Here is a 27,654-nt window from a genome sequence, read left to right as displayed (position 1 = left end):
GGGGGGGGGGGGGCTGTCCAGGTGGCTACACCTTCCGGGAAAGGGGACAGCAGCTCGAGCAAAAGGAGATGCCATCTGAAGAGACTGAGGGGCACCTGTCCCCCTCCCGGCTCTCTGCTGCCCTGGGGCGCCGAAGTCAAAGGTCCTCTTCAGGGGCCCAACCTCAAGTCGCCTACGGGGATGGTGTTCCGTGTCCCTACCTGGACCTTCCCTAGATGGGTATGTGAACACGTCATTATACGGTGGGCGACAGATGCTCTGCCTTTGTCAAGGCTGCAGTGATCCCGAGGAACACAGGAGCATGTATGTGATCTGAGAGGAAAATTTCATAAAGCTGCAGAATTTGAATTTTGCTTTAACTCAGTGGAACTCACCACACCCGATGCCTTAACGTTTCTGACGCAGCTCCCCAGCTGGAGGCCGAAGCGCCTGTCCCTCCCCCGTCCCCCTTCCCTCCCTAGTATTAAAATCAAAGGGGTAGCAACCCCAGCTGATTCACTTTCTCCCCAAGACTTCCTCGCAGTGTTTAAATTCAAACACTACAGAACGAACGCAGGAAACATTTCAACAGAAGCATTACGTAACTTTTATTTTACACGTCCACAAATGCTTGTACAACATACAGTGACTACTTCTAACGTTTATAGCATTTCTTCTCATAGCACAGAGAGAAAGGTTAGTGACACACAGGCGCGCTACGGTGACGCTGGGTGGAGCCCTAAGGGAGGGCGGAGGAGCGGTGCTGACACTTGGGTCCCGAGCAGCTGCTGTGAGGTGCACGCCAGCACGCGTCAGCCGAGGGGGGCGGTACCTGCCCCTCAGCCAGGCTGCTTACCTGCCACCCTGGGGGTGGGGGAGGGGGACAGAAGAGGCTACTCCAGGATTGTCTTGGGCACAGGCCCCCGGTCCCCACCAACAAGGACCTCTGGACAAGGGACCCAAAGCTGTTCTACTTTAACTGTAAGCTCTTACACTGTAATAAAACACTTCACCAAATCTTAGGCCAGTGTTTTTACTTAGATGGTTCTTCAGTATAAATATTGACCTTGGTTTGCCCTTCGTGCTAGCATAAAAATCAGTTCCTCGTAGAATACGTTTGCCGACAGAGCTTGGACCAGCCAACGCTTCCTGTCAGCTCCTGGCTCCGCAGCTAACGGCCTCCCTCACCATGGAATGTTTCGGGAACCTGTTCCGTTCCCGAGAAAGCAAAGACTCAAAATGAACAAGTGCAAAGTGTAGGAAAAGTGTAAAGACTGCCAGAAACATTAGCTCAGACGGCGTAGAAGCCCAAACAAATCCGATTGTTCCACAGACGTACTCTTCACAGAAAGATTTAAAAACACAATTCATAGGATGGCTTTTCCATTCCTACAGAAAACATCAGAACTGACACTCGCTTTAACGTTCTAAAAAAGTTCAACCCAAATGCCAGGGTTGGTGTTTAAAACTTAAACGGTATATAAAATATTTACGAAACCGTGTTTAAGCCCCCTTTCCTGTGCACTTAATAAAATCCAAATGGCTTAGTAGGAAAGTCTCCCACACAACAGTTTAAAAAGCATCGACCCCGTACATGATTTTTAGGTTCAATCAAGATTGTTTTAGAGTTTTATTGGAGGCTTTGCTGCTGGATACAAAATAAAGGCCTATGACTGTCTCAAGAAAGGCAGTATGTGCAAAGCCTAAGCTGTAAAAACCACTTCAAAATATAAACTCGTTTTTTTTTTTTTTTGGAATACATGGTGTCAAAGGCTGCCCACGTTAACACCTTTGGTATAAAACAGTAACATTTCCCTTGAAAAACAAATTCCATCCATTCTGTCACACACGTTCACATCTCCCTGTAACTACTCTACCTAATCTAGTCGCAGCCACATCAGCCACAACGCACTTCTGTCCCTTCGTGGGCGCAGAGGAGACTGGGAGGTAGGTCACCGAGAACGTCCGTCTTGCACAAGCAACCGTGCAGACAGCCGGGCTCCAGCGCGGGCCCCCTGCGCCCCACAAGCACACGTCCCCGTCCACAGTCGCACACGTCCCTTAAACATGCACACACACACTTAACTGGACCACAAAGGATGTGCACAGCCTCAAACTCTTGCTCCCTGTGGCCACTCCATACTGTAAAAATCAGAGGCAAAGACAAAAAGGGGATCTCCAGGTGATGGGTGCCCTGAGACTGTTGGTGGGGGTGGTCTTCCTGCCTGGATGCCAGGCTCGGGGAGGGGAAAGAGTCCGGGCCACGTCCACTTTCTAAGCAAAAGGCAGGGCTTCTACCTGAGACAGCCCAGCTTAATAGAGAAGAAGGGCGAAGGAGGAGGAATGGATCCCAGGAAGCAGCGGTGTGAGCTCCACCTGTAACCAGGCCAGACGGCCTTCCCAGAACGGGGTTGCTCAACAAGGAGGCCAGGTAGAAGGGGCAGGAATCAGGGAGAGGGCCAGGACCCCAGCACTCCCTGCCGGGGACGGCTCTGCCCTCGGCCAGGCATGTGGGGTCCCAATGAGCACGGACCACACCACACGTCAGCCCAGGGAGCAACAGGCCTGCTCCTTACCCAGAGTTACGCCAGGACAAGTTAGAGGCACGAGGCTCACAGGTCCTATCTTCCACGCCACAAACTGCAATCATTTACCACTAAGCCATAGGCGCAGAAATCCTGCCGCCGCGGGTGCTTCCAGCAAAACCCCGGATGGCCGCCCAGTCTATAGCACACAGGAACCGGCAGCCAGTGTGCTGGGCTGGAGGACGACGACACAGGATGCTCACAAGAACGTCTGGTGGCCACCAACTAACTGGCAGGATCCCCCTCGGAGCCGTCCAACTGAACCCCGAGGGAATGCCGCCCCGAAGCTCAAATAGGTAGTCCACACCCACAAAAATAAATACTGCAGACAACATCTCTCACGTCCGCTGCACACCCATTCATACTTTTCTCCGAGAACCAAGAAAGCCTGGCTCCAAGGACTCCCCATTTCCCACGGAAGGGGGAGACCTTGGACTCCACTTAAGAACAAGGGTGCATTCACCTGGGGAAAGACAGTCACCTGGTCGAAAAATATCAAAATCATCATCTGGCTTATTACAAAAGTATCTCCAGACTCCGGGGGAAGTGGAAGGCGCCCGGAGCCTGCAGGAATCGGAGTGAAGAGCAGGGGAGGAGGGAGGAGGGAGGAGGGAGGAGGGAGGCGGCTCGCTCGCTCGCTCGCTCACTGGTGGAGGTGCGCCCGGTCGTCGGGGCGCTTGATGTGGATCCGCCGCACGCGCTCGATCCGCTCCCGCTCCCGCTCCTCGTCCTCATCCAGGTGGTGGGAACGTCCGGCCGCCCCGCCCGTGGCCTCCAGGAGCGCGTTGTCGGGTCCTCGGCCGTCCTGGGCCTCGTACAACAAAATATTGAGGGTCTCCTCATAAATTCGGGCCTCTGGGAACTCCACCTGCACCCCCACAAAACACAAGGCAGGTAGGTTAGCATCACACACACACCCCACCACCACCTCCGCTGCCTCCTGGGGTTGCCAGCAGGGCCCCTGGCCCCTTCAGGCCCCTAGGATGCCGTTTAAGGCTGTCCTTACTATTTTTAAAGTAGTTTTGATTTTCAATAGGCAATACTTACACACGGTGCTCGACACACAGGACACAAAAGGGACGCGGTGCAGATAAATGTACGTCTGTACACACCCACACTCACACGCTTTAGAACACACAAAAGGTGACCCACCACACACTTCACCTTTTGCTTTCCCCTAACACAGGCGATCCTTCCCCATCAGGGGGCTGTAAGACTGTAACGACGCAATTAACCGATTAGGTCGTTTCCAGCATGTTTCCACTAACAACAGACCTGTTCCCGTGGAGCTGTTCCACACCTCGGAGCAGCCTTTAGGGCAGCAGTACTCTTTGTGAGCAGGGACCAGCTGGAAAGGACATGACCCCTCCTGCGTGGCGAAGCTCTGTGACTGCCTGGTACCCTTCGGGGCTATGGCGCCGTGAACCAGAGTGGGGCTGCACAAGTGGGTCCCGGGCACTTGACTCACAGAGACTTGGCTTTCAAGGGCAGGATTCGGAGGTTCTGAGAGAAATGGGGAGAGTGCATTCTACTCTATTTCCCGCGGAGGCCACACAACCAGGAGAGAGAGCACGCAGTGGCTGAGGGCTGTGACACAGAAATAGTGGCGGCTGGATTGGGGGGAGGGACCAGTCTGGAGCAGCCTCTAACCAGTAGTGAGGTTATGCCTTCTCCCCCACCAGTACTGTCCAGAGGGAGGTCAATGCAGCCTGTGACCCTGAAACTGGCATCAGCTCAGAGAGCTCCAGAGGGGCCACCCGATACCCAGAGACTGAAGGAAAGTTCTTGGTTTTCTTTTTTCTTTTCTCCATTCTCTTGCACCCCAACCCTCCCTGCCCAAATCCTGTGGCAGCAATGGCTGGAGACTGTGGGAGTCAAAACTCTGAAGGGGAACCTTCCTTTCTAATGAGAACTGTGGTCTCATCAGGATGGAGTGAATCTGGGCTACTATTTTCCTCTGGCTTCTTTATGCCGTTAGGCTGCAGGTAAGGATACAGTCACAGGCAGTGTGTGGGAGAGCAGGGAACTGAAGCCCCAGTCTCCGGTCAGAGGGTTGAAAAAGGGGAGCCCTAGGGAAACAGCACCAGAAGATTGTGAAAGAAGGGCGCTCAGGAAAGCAGCTGCTTGGGGTTGTGCAGGAACTCCTGGGCCTGAGCCTGGCTGCCGATCCGTCCCTCAACAGCACGCACAGAACGAAGCAATGGGCCAGACCGGTGCCACAGGCACAGACTGGCCCTCAGTGCAGCACGGATCTGAAGGCTTTGAAAACTGGATTGTCATTGGAACGGCAACCCACAGCTGGCTGGCACTTGTGACCTGAACCCAAGTGGGTCAACTGCCTACTAAAACAATAAAAAAAACCCAAAAAACAAAAAAAACGTTCTCTTTAGGATTTAACAAGATCTAAAAGCCCTCTAACATTCGGGATATCCAGGATACAATTCGAAAGTTTGTGTCATCAATGAAGAACCAGAAAAATCTCAACTCCTGAGGGAAAACAGAATCAACAGATGCCAAGTCCAGGAGGCCACAAATGCTGGAATTACCTGATGAAGACGTGCAAGCAGCTATTATAAAAACATCTCCACAAGGAAGGGTGAACTCTGTTAAGGCGAATGCAAACACAGGAGGTCTCAGCAAAGAGACATAAGATAGAAGACCCAAACGAAAATTGTTACCGAAAAATACAACACCCAAGATAAACACACACACACACACACACACACAAACTTACTGGAAGGGCTCAATAACAGAATGGGGAGGACAGAGAAAAGAGTCCGTGAAAATGAAGACAGAGCAATAGAAGTGTCAGTCTGAACAACAGAACAAAGGAGACCAATAAAGGGCACAGCTCTGTGCTTTATTAACACCAAGTCCCTAGTGAGTCAGAATCAAGAACCAAATGGACAACACGTATTAACTATCTACTTAAACTTTAATTTCAGCAAGCCAAACCCTTTCCGGCTTAACCACAAAAGACAGTTAAATGATTAAAGGAATTAGTAAAGCACTTGGGATGCTGTACCAAGAGGGATCGCAATTCTACAAAAAACCCCAAAAGGAACATCTGTACAGTGACTTGGAACAACAAAATACGAGTGTCAGCCCCAAAGCATAGTCCCAAAGGCGTGGGCCAGAAGAAGGAACCTGCGCCTGTAGGGGCAGCCGTGCCCCCACATGACCCCCTGCAAAGCCAGGCGTGTGCTTCTCCTGGAGAAAGGAAAGAGCCCTGGGGACACGACAGCAGAGCAAAGGGAGCTGTGGCTAGGGGCCCGGGCCCATCACCCTGAGCCCCACCTCTACCCTATTTCAAAAACACTCCAGGAGTTCAAGCTCACTCCAGAACCCGTTGGTTAATCTATAAATAGTTGGGATCAGATCGTGAGGCCTCTGAATCCCTTGTTCCCTGTTAAACTCTAAAAACGTAAAGTCAGTATTTTAAAGCTTAATCAGATTAATATGATGATCGTCCTGTTATTATCCAAGGACAAAGGCAACCCGTGTATATAACAAAACCAAACTGACAAGGCGGGGAAGCCAATGACAGATGGAATTCACAGCCCTAAAAAAAAGTTCACAGGAGAAAAGAGGCATGCGTCTTGCTGATGTGGTAAAGAGAAGCGAGCGAATCTGGTCTCCCTGCCCTCTTTGAAAAAAAAGGAACCTTAGGGGTTTTCCCTCCTTGGCTATCTTTAACTAGTATGTATCTTTCAGGATATATTCCAAATACCAATGACAAAATGGTTTAGAAGTTAAAACAAAAAATGTTTACAACTCTGGTTTCTACTGCATGGTCTCACGTTCTCTCTGCCTTTTCTGCCCAGGCTAGCTCTAGAATCACACACAACTGTGCGCTCCCGGGGCCCTACTGAGGACAGTACCCCAAGTGGGTGATGCACAGTCTTGTGCATGAAAACCTGCCTGGCAGACCCTGCAGGTCCCTGGTGATCGGGGTTCCCTTAGCAAGGATCCGAGGGAAGTGACAGAGTGTACTGGGCGATTTCTGTTTTGAAAAGAGGAAGAAAACTGAGTTGCAGAGCCCAAGAAGAGTAAGCATAAGACCTCCAGGGAGCGAAGTTCAACGAACAGAGCACCGCACCTCCAACAGCGCCTTGCGGCATTATTGGTTTGGAGACGATGATACGGAAGTAGACCCACAGAGTCCGGATCAGTCAGGAAGTTGTGTGCTCAGAAGGAAGCCAACAAGCACGCGAGCTAAGGAATGCCACGCAGGCCCTGCGAGGGTGGAGGGCCACTCCAGGTCAGTGGGTCAGAGGGCAGACAGACGGCACAAGTCATAGGTTGTGACTAGAAAGCCAAGGTCAAGCTTGAAGGCAGCACTGTTCCTCTGATGACTGAGATGGGATGGGGCCACGCTGGTGGGAGATGGTGGTGCTGTGGAACAACAGGCCCTGTCCCGTCACCGACAGGAGACGATGCAGGTGGTGAGGGGACAGCGGCGTGAGGATACATCTGAATCGACCTTTACAGCCAAGGGACTTAGGTGCAGTATGACTGTCCCTATTTGCTCACCGTCAGAAAGGAAAGGCCATTCTGTTTCTGCAAGACCTACAGGCGACTCTCCGGGGCCCAAAAGATAATGACTGTTTTCACAATGAGCAGTCATGCATCAAGGAAAGCATTTTCAAAGCTTTTCCCTCTTTAGGTTTATTTTGCTCAAGGGGAAAGGGAAGCGGTGCGTATTCTGACCAGTCACCCGGAGCCGTTCCCCGAAGGGCTTACCTTGGTCTGTTTCTTCTCCGTGGCATAGACAATGGAAGTGCAGCAAACCTCAGCGATCTTGCGGCCCTGCCCATAAAAGGACCAGCAGCAGATTTCATCCCCGATGACGTCCTTTATGAACAGGACCCTTCCATTAAAGCGCAGAGAGAGCTTATCAAAGAGCTCAATGTTTTTCAACATATTGTCATCAGAATTGCTGCAAAAGAGCATTTGATTAGGTGACCGCAGACCGGTACTAACTGCAGTTGAGTTGTTTCCACGTCCCTTTTCAACCTCCCAAGGAGCCCAGGAGAAGGGCACCGCAGGCCCCGCTGCTCCACCAAGGAAAGGGAGGGCCAGAGCAAACAGGTGACTGCCCGAGGCCAAGAATGCCAGAGCCAGGCCTCCAAAGAGACGGCTCTAGCCCCTAAGCCTGTGCTCTCAATCAGCCTGCCAGGGCGGCCGCTTAGCTGGGCTCTGCCGGAGATGAAACGTGAACAACTTGGCGCCTGTGGGTGCACAGGCACCAGGTGGGGAATGTGGAGGGAGCCCCACGAGTGGCAGGACAGAGCTGTCCAAAGGAGACTCTTCATCTTGGGTCCATTTGTGGGTCTTGAGTAACCTCATTATACCCCCTACAACTGAGAACACATGGTCCCAAGAGCCAGAAGTCATTCTAGAAACCTGTTATGTATTGCTGGTGGAAATGTGAAATGGTGCAGCTGCTTTGGAAAAACAGTTTAGCAGGTCCCCAAATGACTAGAGCTAGGGTTACCAAAGGGCCCAGCGATTCGGCTCCTAGGTACATCCAAGAGAGACGAAGACCTCTGACCACACAGAACACGTGTGTTACGAATGTGGTCCGAATGCTCACGGCAGCGTTTGCGATGGCACCCCCCACAAAGCGGAAACGACCCTGAGCACCCGTCAACTGACGATTGGATCAACAAGATGCAGGAGATATCCATACGATGGGATATTACTCAGCCATAAAAAGGAAGGAGGTACTGACACATGCCACGAGGATGAACCTTGAAAACGTGCTAAGGGAGAGAAACCAGTCACAAAAGGTAATGTGTTGTATGATGCTGTTTACATGAAGTGTCCAGAGTGAGCAAAGCCACACAAGCAGAGGCCAGTGGCTGCCAAGGGTTGGGGGTGGCGGGGAGTGAAGAGTGACTGACAATGGGCTTCTTTCTGAGGTGATGAAAATGTTCACAATGTGGGTAAGCGGTGATAGCTAAACAAGTCTGTAAATACACTAAAAATCACTGAATTATATACTTCAAAAGGCCACGGTGTATGTGAATTCAGTCTCCTGTCGTCTGTTACCCTGGGCACCCTCCCAGTACAGACAGCCACCCTCACTGGAAGGTAAAAGAGGAGCTGGGCCTGGCCTGTGTGAGAAGGTTTCCTGGCGAGGGTGGGTGGCCTTTATCGCTGACACCTTACCTGGTATACGAGTATTTGTTGTTACTTCTGTTGTAGAGCAGCTTCACGGCTGGCTGCAGGTTGTTTTAAAAAAGAAAGAAGAGAGTCACTTGGAGCGGAGGTACAGAGGACCGTGGGCTTCCCGCGGGGCTGGGCCCTGCCACCAGGCCCAGAAGGCAGCTGAGCACAGCTTGCAGGCTGGGGGGGGGCGGCGGGGGTGGGTGTGTGGGGAGGGAGACTGCAGGAGCCCATTCTAGGGGAACAGGTTCCCATTCTTCACCGCTTCTCAGGCCTTGCTCAGGGACTTCTATAGGTTTCAATTTCAAAACTTATTCATGATTTCGGTAGCCAAAGACACGCCACAAGGGTGCTTCCAACGTACCTTATTTGACGTTGCTATAAGTTTCTGCTCTTCCTTGGACGAAGTGATGACAGGAACTTTGCAGAAAGGCTCATAAGTATCTTTGTTCTGCTGGAACAAAACACGCTTTCAGCCTGGGAGGCCTGTCCAGCAGTGGATTATTTAAGCTGGCCTGCTGGGTAAAGACAGGTGCTGGCGAGGGAAGGTGGGGCCACCAGCGCCGGGAAGAGAGGAGGATTCTTACCACCAGTGAATCAGGGGGAAGGGGAGGAGAATGGCCAAGGGTCGAGTTCTCTAGGAAGTCTGCTCTTTGGTCAGGGCGCTCAGTGAACCCTAACAACGAGGACACGTTTCCGCCACCCAGGGAGCCACTTGAAAATAAACTCTAAACACAGCGGATGGAATATGATTGTGCAGAAACACCTAAAACCCCACTGCAACAACCGTGGAAGAACTTAAAAAGTATAAGCCTACGGAGAAGGATGGGAGAGGGGAAAAAATCTGAGCCTGGGAAGCAGATGAGGAATAACCGAGGAGAAAGAATCCTAGAGGTTCTCAAAGAACACCCGTGAAGGCTGGTGGGCAAAGGGCCAGAGCAGAGGATTGCTAACCAATCAGCAGAAACACCGGTGAGACGCCCCAAGTACATCCCCTTCCCCTGGCAGAAGAAAGGTCTATCTTCCTGGAGTGGTTTGTATGGGTGAGGACAGGGCTGAGCCACTCTTCTAAAAACAGGGGGATTGAGCGACTGGTCGACACACTAAACGGTGAGCCCCAGCTCCCAGCTCCTTCCCCTACTCAGATGGCAGAAGGCCGCCAGTCAGGCTTCTACCCACCAGGCAGGAGAGTGGAGGATTCCTCCACGGGGAACTGATCCGTCCAGGAAAAGGCTTACAGACTCGGACACTAGGGATTCCCACGGAAAAAGCCTTTTCATCCGCCAATGAAGCCCACTGGACGAGGCCCACCCATGCACCACACACACAGCTTTTCAGAACTCTACTCTTGAATTTTAACAGACCCGAGATCATCAGATTATATGTGGAAAGCCTCTCAACCGTGAGACTGAAACCAAAACAAAGAGAAAAAGGGAAGGAGCCCAACGATGAATGCAGCAGAAAGAAAACTTCAAATAGTATTATCAGATAAAGGAGAGCACATACGGAATCCTATGAAATAAGATCAGCGTTCTAGAGAAGAAAGAGCACTCAGAGAACATGAAAAGGCTCTGGGAAATTAGAAATATGATCGTAGAAATGAAAAGTTCAACAGAAGGGTTGAAAAGATAAAATTGAAGAAAACCTCTGAGAAAGTGGAACAGAAAGATAAAAGCGACGGAAACTGGGAGGAGGTCAGTCCTAGAGGTTTAACTTCAGACTAACAGAAACCACAGAAAGGGAACCTGGAGGGCGTGTCTCTAAGACAAAGATGAAACCGATTCACTGGTGTGTCTAAACACGCCAATAGGAGACCGACCTTTCTGACCATTTAGGGATCAATTAGAGATATGTACTTAGAAAACCAAGCAGACAAAACAATGAGGCAGTCACTAACTCTGGCAAACTGAAAAGTTGCACAATAAAAAATATTCACTGTATACTCTGTGGCTCAACTATTAACAATATTTAGACATCACAACGTAAACTCTGAATACTGATTTAACCAAAGCTGTGATAAACACTATATTGGAAAACTGGAGAAGGAATATGGGTACCTAAGTTTGGTAGTGGTTGGTGGTACTGCATGAGCAAAAATTTAATTTTTTGTCTCGCAACAGATGACATTGAAAACTGAGATGTCAATAGATAGCATAAGAAAGTAAATAGAACTGTTGAAAGAATTAACAGAGGAGAAAGATACGATGTACACACATTACTTTAACAAACCTAAAAACGAGAGGTGCCTGGGTAGCTCAGTCGGTTAAGCATCCGACTCCTGACTTCGGCTCAGGTCATGACGTCATGGTTTGTGAGGTTGAGCCCCGAGTCAGGCTCTGCACTGACAGCTCGGAGCCCGCTTGGGATTCTCTCTCCCTCTCTCTGCCCCTTCCTCTCTCACGCACATACGCATGTGTGCTCTCTCACAAAATAAACCAACATTAAACCAGCACAAAAATGAAATAAAAATACGAAAGTAAAGGCTATAGCATTCAGTCAGATTTACGGTGAGTTCACAGACTCGCAGGTCGAGGGGGTACGTGGAAACAACAGATCGCCAAGGAGCCAGGCCGTATGGGAACGGCTCCAGCGGAGGGCCAGAAGACATGTGGCCCGAGGGAGGCACACACAAGAGCCTCATGCATACAAATCCAATTCCTGTGGCATTATGAAGGAACTCTTCTGATCCTCGACCATGTTGGAATTTTGCCTGAAATAAATGGCCGCCGGCTATGTCTAGAAGCATTTTGGTTCTACAGGGATTTTGCTAACACCAGAGTTGACCCCAATGATCCTAACCCAGGTGCAGCTGAGGAGTGAGGGGTGTCTGAGTCTGCAGAGATTACATGAGGCTCCCAACAGTGACTGGTGGGGTGAGAATAAGTCCCGAGATGGGTCCAAAAAACTGATCAAGTTTTACAGCCCAAAGCTCAGTACTGAAGGGTTTCAATGTACACATGAGATGACCCAGCACCACGGCGACTGAGCGCAGTTAGGTGGCCTGAGCATCACAGGGAAGCCTCTAAGGGGTCCCTGACCCAAAGAGAGAGGAGCTCCAGGGATACTTGTGAACCCACACGTCTCAGTGAGGGAGGAACTGCCCCCATTTTGTAGAGAAGGAAAATGAGAAAGGCAGGTGGGCCCAGCACCTCCCCACCCTTATGGGGAGAAAGGGGGATACCTACTTGTAAGGCTGCCTGGCATTCTTCCACCAGGCCCTGGACCAGGTAGTACTTGGCTTCTGCCAGCAGCTCCTCGATCTCCCGGCGGCTCTCGGGCAAGGGGACGGCCCCGTCACGAAGGTAGTTGAGTATCGTACCAAAGTGTTTCCCACACCGGTCGATGAGGATCCAGCCTGCGGCGGCACGAGGATGAAGGGAGGGCCTAGTTATACGGACACTCGTCTCTTGGACGGTGCTGAGGAGAACTGGGGTGTCTCTTGGCTCCCTCGGCCTCCCAGGGAAGAGCAGGACCGCAGAGGGGGCTGTAGCCCCACCTGCCCAGCGGTCAGCGAAGGGCTGACCGAGCCCTGCCTGGGAAGCACTGCAATGGTCTCCAGGCCCTGCTGGCTGGAGGCCACCCCAACCACGGACTCACCTGCTCTTGGGCTCTTTTGGATGCCAGGACCCCTGGGGCCTAAAAGTAGGTTTCTAAAGTACCCTCAAAAACCCCTTAGACAGTGCCTTGGACATCCCAAGAGTGCACAACACCTGGATAAAATGGGTCCAAATGACCACACCCCAATGACTGGGGAAAAGCGTGAGGTAAAAATACCTACTCCCTCTTTCTACAATGCTTTCAGGTTGTCAAATAAGCAAAAGACGGCAACGTGTGACTCCCCAGAGGGATCCCCAACGCCCCACCGGCACCACCACGGGACATTCCACCCTCGACTCCCCAAACAGGCCCTTACCGGCTAGTGACAGCGACTGCAGAGGAGACGGTGAACCCGACAGCCCCTGCCCCAGGCAGCCGAGTGTAACGTGGGGAGACGGAACTCGCTTTCATTAACTATGGCAAAACGTGCCGACTGCCGACCAGAACCAGGCATGGTGAGACGCCCTTGGGGGTTGGGGCCAGCCGGGCAAGCCTTTCCTTCGGCTTCCCGATGGCCTCTCGAGTCCGGGCACCGGCCTGCTATACCTTCACTAGGAACCCCCAGGCTCCCACAACTCATCTTCAGAAACACCAATACCCCGGAGCAGGGTGGGGTGGGGTGGAAACTGCAGCAGGAAACAAGACCGGAGCCTGGGAGTGGAGCGACTGAAAGGAGAGGCTGGGATGAAGCAAAGATGTGGTACGACTCGTATGGCTCGACAGAAGCCAGGGCATCTAGAAAGAAGCCAGTAGAGGAGCGCCCCCTCCCTCAGGCCAGCAGGGCAGCCCCAGCAAGGGGTCTCCCTCGGTCTCCTGTCCCACATTACAGGTGCCAGGACGCCAATGCACGGGGCAGGTGGGTTCAGGCGGGAACCAGCAGTTTTATGCCCCCCTCCTCCGGGTCTGTCGCTCAGTCTGGGAGAGGCGCACACACTTCCACTCCTAATGCCACGGCATCCCGGCCCAAGTCCCCCTCTGGCCCCCAGGCCCTGACCCCAGACAGAAGCCCAGAGCAGCAAAGACACCTCTCTCATATCCAGAGTCACAAGTGGGTCCACCACCCCTTCCCTAACCTGGCCGTGCCAAGTGCGCTCTCGGGGTTTCCGGGCGCCACTTGGTGGTGTTTGCCACAGTCGCTAGGCGAGTTTGGGAAGAAGGCCATTTCCATATTCCCGTCCTACAAACTCCTCAGTCCGACCCTTCGGTCAAAGGTCCAGTCTTGCCCTCCAGACGTTTGCACTTGACACTTCCACACAGCTGCGGTTTCCGGAGCGCAGCGGGAAGAGTCCTTCCCAGGGTGGCAAACACAGTGCAAGCGTGTGGCCCGGAGTCACACCCTGGCCTCGAGGAAGGAAGAGGCGTTCGCAGGCATGGTCAATCACGGCACCCTGACAGTGACCGCTGGACATCATCCCACCGCTTCCTCCTACATTTGAGACAACAAAGCACGGCTGTGGTATCTGCCATGCAGCTCGGCCGCCTCCAGGGGCCTGGAGCAAGCAGCACGAGTGAGTGTAGGTGGGCCGGGCCGGAGGCTGACCGGAGAGCACGTGCCCTGCCCCTGGGGACAGAGCACGGGGAGGCTCTTCCTCACTCCGGCAGAGATGGCCAGGCAGGAACGTGGGCCCAGGGCCGCAGGAGCCTCTGATATTCCAAGAGAAGCCAGAAATGCAGGTTTCTCCGGGAAACCTCCTGATTTGTAAATAATAGTGAAGCAAAAGGTCACTAATCCACGCTAGGGCAAATAAGACCTATCTGCAGGCCACCGGCTTACGACCTGCTACCCTGGATCAAGTGCTTTCCCTCCAGGGAGCAGAGAAGGTGTGGAAGGATCATTTTATCTTCCCAACAGATCTTTCAGAGGGAGGCTCAGTCCCCTGCATTGACCACAGATGACAACAGAGACTCGGAGGGGTTCAGGGACATTCCCAAGTTGGAGGTGCAGGACTTGATCACAAAAAGCAAGTAAGAAATTCACAGGAAAGCTCCTCTTCACCAATTGAGAAGACGCGCAGGATCTCAGTCTTCAGGGAAACGGCAACCAGTTTAACTTGGCGATTCTGGGAAAAAAATGTCCGTGTTCTGCCTTTGACGCATGGACAACTTAGCCTGCTCAGCAAGAGCAGGGGCCCCTGAAATCAATTATCCAAGTGACAGTCCGGAGTTTCCATAAACGAAGAGACAGACCGTGACATTGGGCGCCAGCTCAAGAATGCTGTCAGGAAATGCTTGTGGTGAAGGAATCATACTTTGGACAAATAAGGGCAAAGGAGCGAGGCACGCTCGCCATGAGGTTTCAATTAGCATTTTGATTTTAAAATATTTTAGTTGCTTTCAAAGCCAGAATCTACCCCCTTTGAAACAGCTCAAATGCCTGGCGTGTAGAAAAGCCAATGGAAGTCAAGCAGCTCCTGGCTTGTGGGGCGTCTTTGCTGACGCCCCGGAGCACACAGGCTGTCGCGGAAGGCTGTACAAGTCAGGGCGGCCTGGGGTCGGGGGGCCCATTCGGCAAGGCTGAAGAGCAGAACAGGCAGAGGCAGACCGGAAGGCTCTGGAATGGTCTGGGAGACGCCGCACGACCTGACGGCTAACAGCAAGGGCCTGTGTCGGAAACCCAGTTCTGCCGCCTACCTGCTGGATGACACAGGTGTTTCACCGAACCTCTCTGTCCTCCAGGTCCTCTCCTAAAACTGGCACCCCACAGGGCTGGTGTAAAGGCACGATGAGAGAATGTACTGGAGACACGTAGCACAACGCTGGGTCTATTGGCAGCACTCAAATGAGGTCTCTGACAATGAGCCCTTTACGCGTCTCTTCATCACTGCTGGAGGACAGAGCAGTAGCGATGTCCGGAGGGGGCACAGTCCAGCCCGTGGGAGTCTGCGTGGCTTTCAGGGTGAGCCGGGGAAGGCTTCTCTCAGGGACAGGGGACTGGGCGACAAGGCCTGCCTCCTTGTGCCACCAGCACACCGAGTGCTTCTTGCTCCTTTCCCTGCCCCCCACCTCTGGGGCTTCGCCGACCTCTTCTTAAGGTATTTATACTATTTCGGGGGTTCCCAAACTTGCCTGTTCATAAATCACCTGAGGCACTCATTACATATTCAGATTCCAGGAAGCTGTCCCATTCCTGAACCAGAATCTCTGGGGCAGGGTTTCTCAGCCTCAGTACTAGCGACATTTTGGAGCGGATAATCCTATGTTACCGAGGGACTGTCCTGTGCATCACTGGGTATTTATTTAGCAGCATCGCTGGCCGCTACCCACCAGATGCCAGCAGCTCCCACCCTCAAATTGTGGCAATCAGAAAGGTCTCTGGACATTGCCAGATGTCACTTGGAGGTCAAAATCATCCCTGGTTGAGCAACAATGAGGTAGATCAAAGACCTAAATGTAAAAAAACAATGTAAAAATGCTATCACAAGTCAGACTGGAGAAGATATTTACAACATAAAATCACAAAGAAATGAGATCCAGAATATAGATTTTCACAAAGCAGTAAGAAAAAAAAAAGGCAAACAGAAAAATGTGTAAATAAGATGCAATCAGGCAGCTAAACGATGAAACACAAATGACCAATACACATAAGAAGATGCTCAATGGACTAGAAATTAGGAAATGTTAAATAAAATGACAGAGCACCAGCTCATAACCGTCAGATCGGCAATAATTAGGAGGTCCGACCGTGCCCGGTGTTGGCAAAAATTCAGACCACTGTGGGGAGTGTAAATCGGCACAACAGCTAATACCTAATCAAGCCAAGGATGCTCTCCCGGATTCCCCTTCTGCGAATAAGCTCCAGGAGAGAGCTCCCAGGGGCGGGTAAGATCTTAAATGCTGTAGCCCTGGGCCTAGAGCCTTTTCATTTACCACAATAAGAATGTGACTTTCTCTGTGTGCCATGATGTGGCGAAGGCTGGGAAGCGCTGCCCTGGAGAAGCTCACACATGCCAGAGAGTGTTTGAGAAGGGCAATATTCCTGACAGTGAACACTGGCAGCAGTCTGAACAGCTATGGCCAGAATACGGGTCCATAAACTACAGTATATTCCCAAAATGGAACACAACTACCAATATTTGAACTAGAGCTACGTATCGTTCATGGCTAGATTTCACAAGCATAATGCTAAGAAGGCAAAGAGGCTACAAACGACGTAACACCACCTATATGATGTTGGAAAACCCACCAACTCTGCCTTGTTTGGGGACAGACACTGCAGAGCAAGAGGCATTCACTACACATTCACATCAGTGGCTTTCACCACCAGACGCACAGTAGATTCCCCTGCGGAGCCCCTCCAAGCCCTACGCCCCGACCACACAGTTGCCCAAGTACATCTGGCTCTCTGGGTGGGTGGGGACCCAGGCAGCAGGATTTAGCTCCCAGGTGACTCACTATGCGGCCAAGGGTGAAATTCACCTACTGACCCCAAAGTCAGGCCAGTGGTTACCTCTGGAAGGGGGAGAGGCAAACAAAAAGGTAAAGAGAGGCCACATCGGCCCAGGCAATGTTTTCTTTCTTGTCTGAGTGGGGGTGATGTGGAGAACAAAGGCAAAAGAAATGTAGAAAAACTTAAATCTCCTTACAACTTGCAGCCCACTGACACGTACTGGAGACAGGGTGACCTTCCCTCAGGAACTCAGCTGCCTAGGGGCAAATGGCAACCTTAGGTTGACCTCAGCCCAACCTCCTGGATCCTGTAAGTCTTTGTTAACATGTAAAAACCCATTTGGGGGGCGCCTGGGTGGCTCAGTCAGTCAAGCATCTGACTCTTGGTTTCAGCTCAGGTCATGATCTCATGGGTTCGTGGGTTGGAGCCCCGCGTGGGGCTCTGTGCTGACAGTGCACAGCCTGCTTGGGATCCTCTCTCTCTGTCCCTCCCCCACTTGTGTGCGAGGGCACACTCTCTCTCTCTTTCAAAATAAATAAATACACTTAAAAAAAATCCATTTGGAAACTTCCTTTATCTCTGCCCCCCAAATATATGTTAATAATCAGTCTCCAAGCATATGGCCCACTGATGCACATACATCTGAAGGGTCTCCTGACTAAGGTTTTGCTAGATAGTAGTCAATGACCTTATTTTAACACCAGCTAGCCCCTCAAGGTCCTGGAAGCCTTCCTTCCAAATTCCTTAGAGACCTACCCTATTCCCAACCCACTCCCAACTTAGAAGTATATCATCGGTCACTCCTCACAATCCCAGCGCAGCTCTTTCTACCCATGGGTCCTGTCCCTGTGCTTTAATAAAACTTCCTTTTTTGCACCAAAGACGTCTCAATAATTCTTTCTTGACCGTTCGCTCCCAGACCCTAATACTTCTCATCAGGGGCATGAGGCAGTTTGTTTTATTAATCACAATTTACAAGCTCTCACCGTATTTCAGAACTCTAATTTAAGGCAGGGAGCATGGAGATCGCAGGGAAACCACGAGGTACTACGGTCTTCCCATGTATTACACCTGACTTCCCCACTGGTTTTCAAGGAAACGTGTGCTGATAATAAGATTAATGACTCCGTTCTTTAATCTGGTTCACACACTCCCTCATTCCAAGAACATTAGCAAGAGACCAGAAACCATGGGGGAAGGCGGTGGGGCGGGGGTAAGCACAGTACCAAGCAACAGGGACCAAACAGGCAACTAACTACAGGCGAGTTCTAAGGCAGAACTCTTACTAAGGCAAGGTCCCAAATAAATCCATGTTGACAAGGAATCAGGTAAAAATCCCGGCACTGTAAGAACTGTGCTCTTCTGGGGAGGAGTGTGGGAGAGGCCTGCTCATTGCCAGAGTCTTGGCCGTCTTAGAAAAGCCACCCTTTGGGCGTAAGGTGCAGAACACTCATCCCCAAGGCCAAGGCAGGCCACTTCTCCCCAAGGCACCGCTAAGACCTGCTTCTCCACAGCCCCTTACAGGGCTCCTCCCCCCACCCGGACACCCCACCCAGGCGGGATGAAGCGAGAGTGAACAGCGCCCATTTAGAGAGTCTTCCAACTGTCAGGCACTCCACCAAGAAGTTTCTAATGTTAATGTCCTCTCTCACTCCCGTAACAATCCTGAAAAGCACTGCCATTCACAACTGAGGAAACAGGCTCAGAGAAAGTCACCCGCCCAATGTCCCATTGCCAGTAAATGACAAACGAGCCTAAATTAGCCCAGTGCCCGATACACACAGAAACGGCTCCATCAACGTTAGCTGTGACTGCTACCGGACTCAAACCTGGTCTGTCTCACTCCAAACCTCCCCGTTTAGGAACTGAGCGGTACAAAACTCCAACAGGCAGAAGCGGGAGAGAGTCCACCACTCATCCTGGGCCCCAGGTCCTCTCCGGGAGCAACCAGTTTCTCAAGCACCCTTCAGAGATTTCTAGCAGCTCAATACATTGCTGCTCTGTGCCTCTGGAGCCCCTGTTCCTCAGCCAGCAGGACACAATGCTGGATCTGCTGGTCTCACCGAGCTGCACTTGATGTTTTGGCCTGTTTGTGGCAAACCTCACTGAAGCCCAGGGTGAAGCTGGGAGATGCAGGACATTTATCCCAGTTTGTAGACCCAATGGTGTATCTGAGGGCAACACTGAGGCCCCCGGTCAGGCTGTGCAGTGTACTCACCAGGGGCCAACGGGCTCGCCTTGCCCGGCACAGCGCGGGCTGGAAGACCAGACGCAAAGCTGGCAGGTGACCTGTAAAGGTTGCTGTGCTCAGGTGCCCTGGCCAGGGGGCTGGGCCTGCAGCAAACCAAGGACAGCCCAGGGTAAGAGCCAGCATGCCCTGAACTCAGTAGCCTTTTTTTTTTTTTTTTTTTTTTTTAAGTCCCATAGCTTTTAAAATGCAGTGCTATGAGCTTTTTGTGATAGGCAGGGGGCTGGAGAGCCAGCGGAGCTCTGTGAAAACGGCCAAGATCAGAGTATCAAAGACAGCCCTGCTTCCCTGAACATGCTGGATTTTCCAGGAAGCACTGGGGACAGGACGTCTTCTAGCAGCTGTTTGGAAGCGGGGACCCCCCCCCCCCCCTCCTGCCGTGCTGTCCCTGCATCTCTCCCAGCTGGGCGATCGAAGAGCTGGAGGACCGGCCCTTCCACGGCGTGGCATTAGGCCAGCAAGGCGAGGGCTTTCAAGGAGATGAGGCTCCAACTTCACTTCCAAAGCGACTCAGCTGCTTTTCCTGAGCCCCCCCCCCCCCCCCCCCGCCTCCCCGCCCAAGACTGGGTAGGGCGGAAGAAAAACTACAACAATCCTGGGTTCTCAGATAAGGTCTGTTTCCTTCGGCAGCTGGGGCGCTATTGTCTCAGTCTCCACAAATACTCCCGGGGCGGTGCTGGGTGCGGCACAGCAAAGGGGATCCTCCCACTCATAAAAAGCTCCGAGCTTTCTGGGTGAGACACAGAAGGAAGCTCTGAGGTTCCAACCTCATTCACCTGATGCCTGGCCAGAAACCCAAACTCACAGGAAACTCAGCGAAACAGAACCTCCAGCCCTGCAGCTGGGCCTTCTCCAGGACACAGGGGGAATCACCCTCCCTAGCGACCAGCTCAAGCTTCCTCCCTCCTAGGATCAGAGGATGCACTCTGGGCGCCAGGCTTAGAGTCCCCAATCCCACCTACTTGTAGCAAAACCGGCCCACCTTCCCAGGAACCAACACCCCTGCAAGGCAGGGGCATGGGCACAGCAGCCAACCTCAGAAACAGGTAAGGGAGGGTCCAGCCAGGTCCTAAGCAATCTCAAGCCACAAAAGTGAGCCTCACGTGACCTGCCCTGTGAACCCAGCCAAGGTAAGAATGTCCCCCCTTGCCAAGTGCCCTTGGATTGTTCCAGGCGGGTAGGAAGCAGTTACGCTGAGGTGGCTTTAAAGAATTCTTTGCCTTGGGGCACCTGGGTGGCTCAGTCGCATCCGACTTCGGCTCAGGTCATGATCTCACGGTTTGTGGGTTCGAGCCCCGCATCGGGCTCTGTGCTGACAGCTCAGAGCCTGGAGCCTGCTTCGGATTCTGTGTCCCCCTCTCTCTGCCCCTCCCCTGCCCATACTCTGCCTCTCTCTGTCTCTCTCTCTCTCTCTAAAATAAACAAACATTAAAAAAAAATTAAGAAAAAAAAAGGATTCTTTCCCTTTTACCAATGTGACTTTCCATGAGAAAAAGGTAAAAAGAAAAAGAAACATGCACGGAATATATATCTGTTGAATACCATGCACCAACAGCCCCATGAGGTGGGTATCATTAATGGGGAAACGAAAACAGGTTAAACCACCTCGTTAGGATCACGAGATCCTAAATCCAGGTCTGTCTTTGTCAGGCCCCCATCCCAGGAAGACAAGGGTCCACAGAACACATTCATGCCTCTCCCACACTGGAGTTTCACTCTGAAGTCACAGAATCATCACTTGAGAACTGGCAGGGGACCGACTAGGGCTGCTAGTCCAGCCACAGAGCTGTGGCCTGGAGGAGGGAAGTGACTTTCTCAAAGTCACACAGGCAATCAACAACGAAGTCAAGACTGTGAGTCCCCACCCAGGTGACCCCAGCCCACCTTCACATCTCGACTTACATGTCACTTCCTTGGGGAAACCCTCCTTCACCACACCCCCCGCCCCACCCGGACTACATCTGCTCTCCCGGTTACACGCTCCCAAGGCCCCCTGCACACTGAGAGAACACCGAGCACAACTGCCATTTAACTTTGGCCTTCTGAACTCGAATGAACCCTCAACCACAAGCACGTCCCCAGCGCCTGGGGGGCAGGCTTACCTTCGCTGTCAGTGAGTACTTCCATGCGCCCGCTGAACATGGCTTTCAGCATGGTGTCCTGCTTGGTCAGTGTCTGCATGGTGGTGTAGTAGAGGGCTCCGCCCACGTTCAGCTTTACGTACTTGGAGCTGGGGCTCGTGCCCTTGAAGGAAGTGGTGCGGGTAGCAGCCGCTGGCACCGCTGAGCTCACCACACTTTCTCCTGACATCTCTTCCTGCCAGTGGAGAAGACAAACGGTCACCAGGGTCACAGCACCCGGCCCGGTTTACCTCTTTCAGACTGTGGGCTGAACCTGGCCTCCAGGTGTGTTTTGCTTGGCCCAATTATAGACTGCATTTAAAACTTCAAGATTGGGGCGCCTGGGTGGCGCAGTCGGTTAAGCGTCCGACTTCAGCCAGGTCACGATCTCGCGGTCTGTGAGTTCGAGCCCCGCGTCAGGCTCTGGGCTGATGGCTCGGAGCCTGGAGCCTGTTTCCAATTCTGTGTGTCTCCCTCTCTCTCTGCCCCTTCCCCGTTCATGCTCTGTCTCTCTCTGTCCCAAAAATAAATAAAAACCGTTGAAAAAAAAAAAATAAAACTTCAAGATTGCTCTGAAAGTTGACGACACAGGCGAGTTCACAGAAAAATCCGGATTCCTAGCTTCTCTTAAAATTAGAGGCCGAACAGGTCAGCAGGGCAAAAACTGGTGGGAGGTGGGGTACTGGTTGCCCCAAACCCCACCCAGAGAGCTTGTATACTGACCTCACCTGCTGAACCCGTGAGCAGGAGTTTACCACTAACTGTCGAGGTGGGCGGACTTCCTTTCCGCCTGTTCCTCATATAAGCGAACACCTGGGGCACATCCGACAGCAGCTTGAAGCACTGCCCGGGTCTCTCTCGGTCTCCTTATTGCCATGTGCCACTGGATGGCAGAAAGTGCTATCTTTCAGCTGAACTGCAAGTGAAATTAGCCTTTATGAATTCAGTGGGGTCCCAACTACCACTCCTGACACTTTCTGCTGGGGGGACAGGGGGAAGTGTTTCTGGGGATGAAACAAGTATTTAAAAACGCTTGGAAATAAAGTTATTGCAAAATAGAGACTTCCTGTACCAGCACCTCCCAAAACAGCCAGATCCGATGACAGTCTCCTTAATGGCACTGCCGGTTCTTGTGTCCATCTCGAAGCAACGGCTGCGCTGATTTAAGCAGGCCTAGGAAGGAGACTGGGATCTGGCACCCGTGTACTCAGAGAAAACATCTCTTCGACAGGTAAAGGCCTATGGCAGGAGGTGTCCAAGAGTGGGCTGAATCTTCTTTGATCGATCTGGGGCACAGCAGAGGGGAGGCAGCCTGACGGCCAGAACCTGGCCTGGCACTCCTATCTGGGCCGTGAGGTTCGCCCTGAACGTGAACAATTCATAGCACGTCACCATCTGACAAGGCCACTCGGTGGCTGATGGATCAAGGCACAAACAAGACTACCCCATAATTATGCGTGAACGCAGACAAAAACAAGAACATCACCCCAAACACAAAAATGACCAAACATCCCCATATCCTGACTTATGCAACTCACTGCTGCTCCTTTACCAGTTAGAGCTTCAGCCCCACTCCATTCTTCCCACCTTCAAAACAGGAATTACTGAGACCCAGTCACAGAATTAACCCTCCCTCCTGACAGCAAAGCTCTACTTCCCTGAATCCCCCCCCAAATCACCCAAGGCAAGCCCCAATCCTCTTTCCGAGATGCTCTGTGGTTCTCCCTCATGGCAATAAGGAGAGAAAGCCAACTTTGACTATTGGCATATAGTCAAAACTCCTGGGGGTTTTGACAGCACAAAACTTCAAAAAACTATACCCTGATCCTGAAAAAGGATTTCTTTATGCCTTTCTATCTTTTCTGGATCTCCCACAATTAACATGGATTACATGTATGATGGGTAAAATACAAATGTTATTTTTCAACAGGAGAAGGGACTAATGAGGGGCAACCCACTGTCCATCAACCGGTAATAGCACAGGCAATGACCAACCCTCTCGACCCCCATCCCCCCAGAAGAGTGGCCTGGAAATCACCCACTGGAGGACTCATGTCAGGGCCCTGCAGAATGACAGGAAGAACGGGCTTCTGGAGAGAAAAGTGTTTTCTCCAGAAGCGTTCCTGCATCATCAGGTGAATATACCATAAGAAGGCACGTTTTCAGAACCTCAAGCTTAACTCACCTGGGGTCTCTGTGGGACCCCTCCCCTCCAGCTTTCCTTTGAAATCAGTCCCCAGAAACCCCACACTAATGGCTATCACCGACCATTCTTCCCAGAAAAACTCTTGTCCACGGGATGATAGAAGTAGCTGATGAGAATAAAGAGTTTCTAAAAACTTTAAAGACCTAGGGCGGGGAGTGGGGGGAATGAAGGCTTATAGTTGTGGGGTTTGGGGGCAAGGCCGGGGGGCAGTTAGGAAAATTGCCCAAAATTGATATACTTTTTAAAGTTCCTTTTTAGATGTAATTTACACAAAAATCAGTGTTTTGGGAAATGATCTGGCATTCTGTAAGGCACCTACTATGAAACAGACAAAACAAGTCCAAGTGTACTGCAGACTGCAGTGTACTTTTACTTTCCGATACCTTTCCAGAGATAATTTTCACACCATAAAGCATATCTGAAGTGCACGGTTTGATGCATCTGGGCCAGTATATGCATCTGTATAGCCACGACTCAGATCCAGACCGCCAACATTTTCATGGTTCCAGAAAGCCCCTCTATGCCTTCTCCCACTCCTCCCTCCCAGAAGATACCAGTTTTCATCTCTACCACCACATACAACCATTTAAAATCTAAACAATGCTGGGAGACAACTATCGTTATTTCCACCTTGTAGATTTGGATACCACATCCCAGAGAAGTTCAGTCACTTCCCAATATGCGTTGGTACTGGCGGTGGGTCAGTGACACAGCAAGTAAAGGACATGGGCAAGTCCTGTCTGGCCTTGAGCCCATGATTTTATCAACATTCATGCTTGAAATATATACAGCAACAACATGTAAATTGAGGAGGGCCCCCCCCCCCACTTCTTTACGAATTAAAAAAGAAAGCTTTGAAAATAGATGGGAGGCAATGTGTGGCTAAGGGCTTGGGTTTGGACATTACGCCTGAATCTGAGCACCCAGCCCTGCCACTGATCAGTTCCATCTATGAAACAGGGACAAGGGCAGTGTCTCCCTCCAGGATTGCTGTGAGGGATGCCAGAGAGCACTCAACACGGTCTCTGGCTCAGAGCAAACACTCAAACACCAAAGACTCACACTATGATTATTTCAAAATGCTCTCAAAGTCTCAAATGACCTTCTGTGAAGACAATGCCCATCTCTATGGACACCCACCTGAATCACTAAGAGATAAAGGCAGAAACCATCCTGATCTAGCCTTGAGACTCCAGAATAGACAGGAAAAAAAGCTCCAAACCTTCCAGGAGCCCACCCTTCCAAAGGTCAGTCACCTCAGTACTAGGAAAGGCCCTTGGCTAAATGGTTCTGTGTTCTCGTCCCTGAGCCCACACTGCACCGAGCTAAGGACACAAAGCAGCAGACAAAAAGCCTCTCACAGCAAACCTCTCTACCGAAGACTCCCCAGCCACCGCTCCTGGGATCCTGCTTTTTCCCTTGTTTCAAAGATTTGATTCCATCATTAATGAGGTTGGGGAGGGTGGGGCAGGAGACAGCAAAACTGGTTGTGAGAAACAAAGATGGAATTCATACTTGAGGTACTGGTTACCAATTGTATTCCATCAGAAAAGTTGAACCCAATTAGGGAAGTCAAGGCTTCTCTCTTTCCCACCTCCCCTAAGTCTCCTGTAGCAGATTCTGAACAGTGGCTCTCCACTCAAAAAAAAAAAAAAAAAAAAAAAAAAAACCAGCAGGGTCCTATCCATGTAAATTCTGATGTAACTGGTCTGGGGCGTGGCCTGGGCAACAGAATTCTTTTTTTTTTTTTTTTTTAACTCCCCTAGGTATTTCCAATGTGCAGCTAAGACTACAACCCACTGCTTGAAATAGTTCTGTATGCCTTAACTAGTCTGTATTAACCTCATCACCTTGGAGAAGCTCCCTAACCTCCTGTTCTATTGGCCGAGTGAATTCTGACCACATGTAAAAATAAACCAAAGCATCATAAGCAAAAGCCGGCCCCAATCTCACAGCTTCGGAGCCAAAGACAGGAAGTAACTGTATATGTGCTTAGAAAATAAAAATCAGCCCAAAGGGGAAAAGTGTTGGCTTGAAAAGAGGCCCCCCAGACAAGTACAATAGAAAAAAGGCACCAACTCCCTGACCCTTGGATGTTTTCTCCGCAGTTCTCGGTGGAACTGTGTCCCCTGTGTGTGTATGCTCGGGGAAACGGGCATGCAGAAAGTTTGATCAAAAGTCTGAGGAACCTAGGCTACAGGCTCTGTTCCACCACTTCCTGTGTGAGGTTGAGACAAGCCTTTTGACTGACTCTCAGTTTCCTAAGTTGTAAAATGAAGTGAAGGGCATAATCTTCATAATAACCTACAGGTAATGCTAAAGTACTTGGCACCTGGTCCTTGGCGTGGTTTCCCTTCTGTCCCTTCAAGCTTCCTTAAGAGGTCCCAGCCCCTGGCTGTACTACAGTCACCTGGGTGCACCGTGCCTGGGCTTCACCCCAGGCCAATTAATCAGAGTAGAGGAAGGGCAGCTCAGCAGTATTTAAGAAGCTCTTCGGGTAATTCTAACGTGCGGCCCAAGCTAAGAGCCACAGGGCTAAGGGGTTCCTTTAACCAGGTTGATCTCAAGTCACTGTCTTGAGGCTAATTATAAAATTTCCCCCAAACTAAAGGCATTGCTACAACTCAAGAAAGTCTGCTGTTCCATTTCCACCAAACTAAATTAAGGCGGCCCGATAACTGTAGCATTATTTTGCATCCAAAACTTGCTCATAGGGCAGCTACTGCTATTTCCAAGCGTTGTGCTGAATTACACTCTCCTCCTTTGTGTATCACGCAAACTATTGGCCGATTTCTCTCAAGGATCTAGTGAGGAAGAGATGATCACCAACCCCAGTTTTGGGGGGAGAAGATTAATAATCAGAACTATACGTGTCCTCTGACTCAGGCCCCTTTCGTTACATAGTCCAAATCAAGAAATCACTAATCTCCGGTAGGGCTTGTTAAAACAGATTGGTGGGCCCAACCCCCCCACACTGATTCAGTCGTCAGTGGTAGGGCTTTAAACTTTGGCCATTCCTAGCAAGTTCCCAGGTGATGCTGCTGCTGGTCTAGAGACCAGTTCGAGAACCACTGGTTTAATTAATGCCTTTCCCCCTTCAGGTAGTCCTTATTTTGCATAAAATGGAGTAAAGTTAGATACAGAATGGCTAAGTCTTCTTCAGCAGGGTCCTTGAAACTTATCTTCTCTAAAGACTGCATTTTCCAGTTAAAGACCAAGCAAAGAAGTAAAAGCTAGCTGGACTTTAGTCATTCCCAGCCAAGGCCAAAGAGCTATTTGAGGAACAAACCCTTGAAAGATCACATGCAAACAGAAACTTTCGCACAGCTGGGTGACTGACATCCATTCCCAGCTTCTTAGGTGTGGCCACTTCGGGTCCCAACGGAAGTGACTAGATAGGTACCAAGGCGCCAGTTAAAGGCGCTGGACTCCGTGGCGAAGGCACCCTGACCTCAGGCCCCTGGCATTCCTTCAGGCGCTGGATGCACATCTGCCCTCCCCTCCAGCTCCCTCTACTTCTTTCACCCGCTTCACTAACCCTTGTGTTCAGAAGCATCTGGAAGCCCCTGGAAGCCCCTTCCCCGACACCCAGGTGCTCCAGCCACAATTTCCAAAAACCCCAAACGCTCCGCCCCCAAGGAAGCCCACGTCGCTCTCTCATAACCTAACCATTCTCTTTCGCAACACCCTCCCGTCCCGGTTTTCCACTCCAACGTCCATCTTCGACGACCCCTCTTTGTTCTCTTCACGATAACCAATCCCACTTCCAGTGAGCACTCAGGACTCGGACAACCGAAGTCACCCACACACGTATCTACTCTCCCAAGTCCAAATGCTCGTTCCCGATCCCCAACAGCCAGGGACCCTCCCACCCCCAAACACACACATACAATTATCCACCAGAGCCCTTCCCCCACCCCCGGCCTCGCCCCCCTCCAATCCCCCACCCGCCTCTCCCCTTTCGCGACTGCCCACAACGCAACCGCCCCCCTCGGCCCCTTCCCCCTCTACTCAGCCTCGGCCGAGCTCTCTCGGCCGCCCAGAGCCCGCAGGTAGTGGGCACCGCCCTCCCTACCATGAAAAGTCGGAGGACGCCGGAGTCTCCAAACCCGGACTGAAAGAAGCAGGAAACACCCAGCTCGCGCAAGCCGGGGGCAGAGGCGGGGCGGGGGCGGGAACTTCCGCTGCCGCAGCCCGCTTCCGCCCCGCAGAGGGCAACTTCTGAAAGGGTCCGTCGTAAGCCTAGACGTTGTTCGCGTTCCTTCCAACCTCCCCCTCTGGGATGGGTTGCATCTCCCCTCGGCTGGGTCAGGAATTTATCCCGCTCTTGAACGGTCTGCTTTTTTTCAGCTTCCAGAAAG

General features: G+C 51.5%; 1 protein-coding gene across 2 annotated transcripts; it reads right to left on the bottom strand.

Annotated features, from left to right (window-relative positions):
• Positions 1–562: 562 nt before the first annotated feature.
• KCTD10 (potassium channel tetramerization domain containing 10) lies at positions 563–27,648 on the bottom strand. 2 transcript variants are annotated; one of them, XM_058691032.1, is made up of 7 exons: positions 27,369–27,648; positions 21,070–21,283; positions 11,921–12,090; positions 9,100–9,189; positions 8,739–8,791; positions 7,308–7,503; positions 563–3,432 (listed from the first exon to the last, which is right to left on the bottom strand). In XM_058691032.1, the coding sequence occupies exons 1-7, from the start codon at positions 27,369–27,371 to the stop codon at positions 3,208–3,210; spliced, it is 951 nt and encodes a 316-aa protein (XP_058547015.1). In that variant the 5' UTR covers positions 27,372–27,648; the 3' UTR covers positions 563–3,207. The 2 variants fall into 2 exon arrangements, with proteins under 2 accessions (XP_058547015.1, XP_058547014.1); XM_058691031.1 differs by having other exon boundaries at positions 9,100–9,186; positions 27,369–27,484.
• Positions 27,649–27,654: the final 6 nt, after the last annotated feature.

The sequence above is a fragment of the Neofelis nebulosa genome, chromosome 11, assembly GCF_028018385.1.
Source record: "Neofelis nebulosa isolate mNeoNeb1 chromosome 11, mNeoNeb1.pri, whole genome shotgun sequence".
NCBI lineage: Eukaryota > Metazoa > Chordata > Mammalia > Carnivora > Felidae > Neofelis > Neofelis nebulosa.
This window is presented reverse-complemented; position numbering and strand designations above follow the sequence as displayed.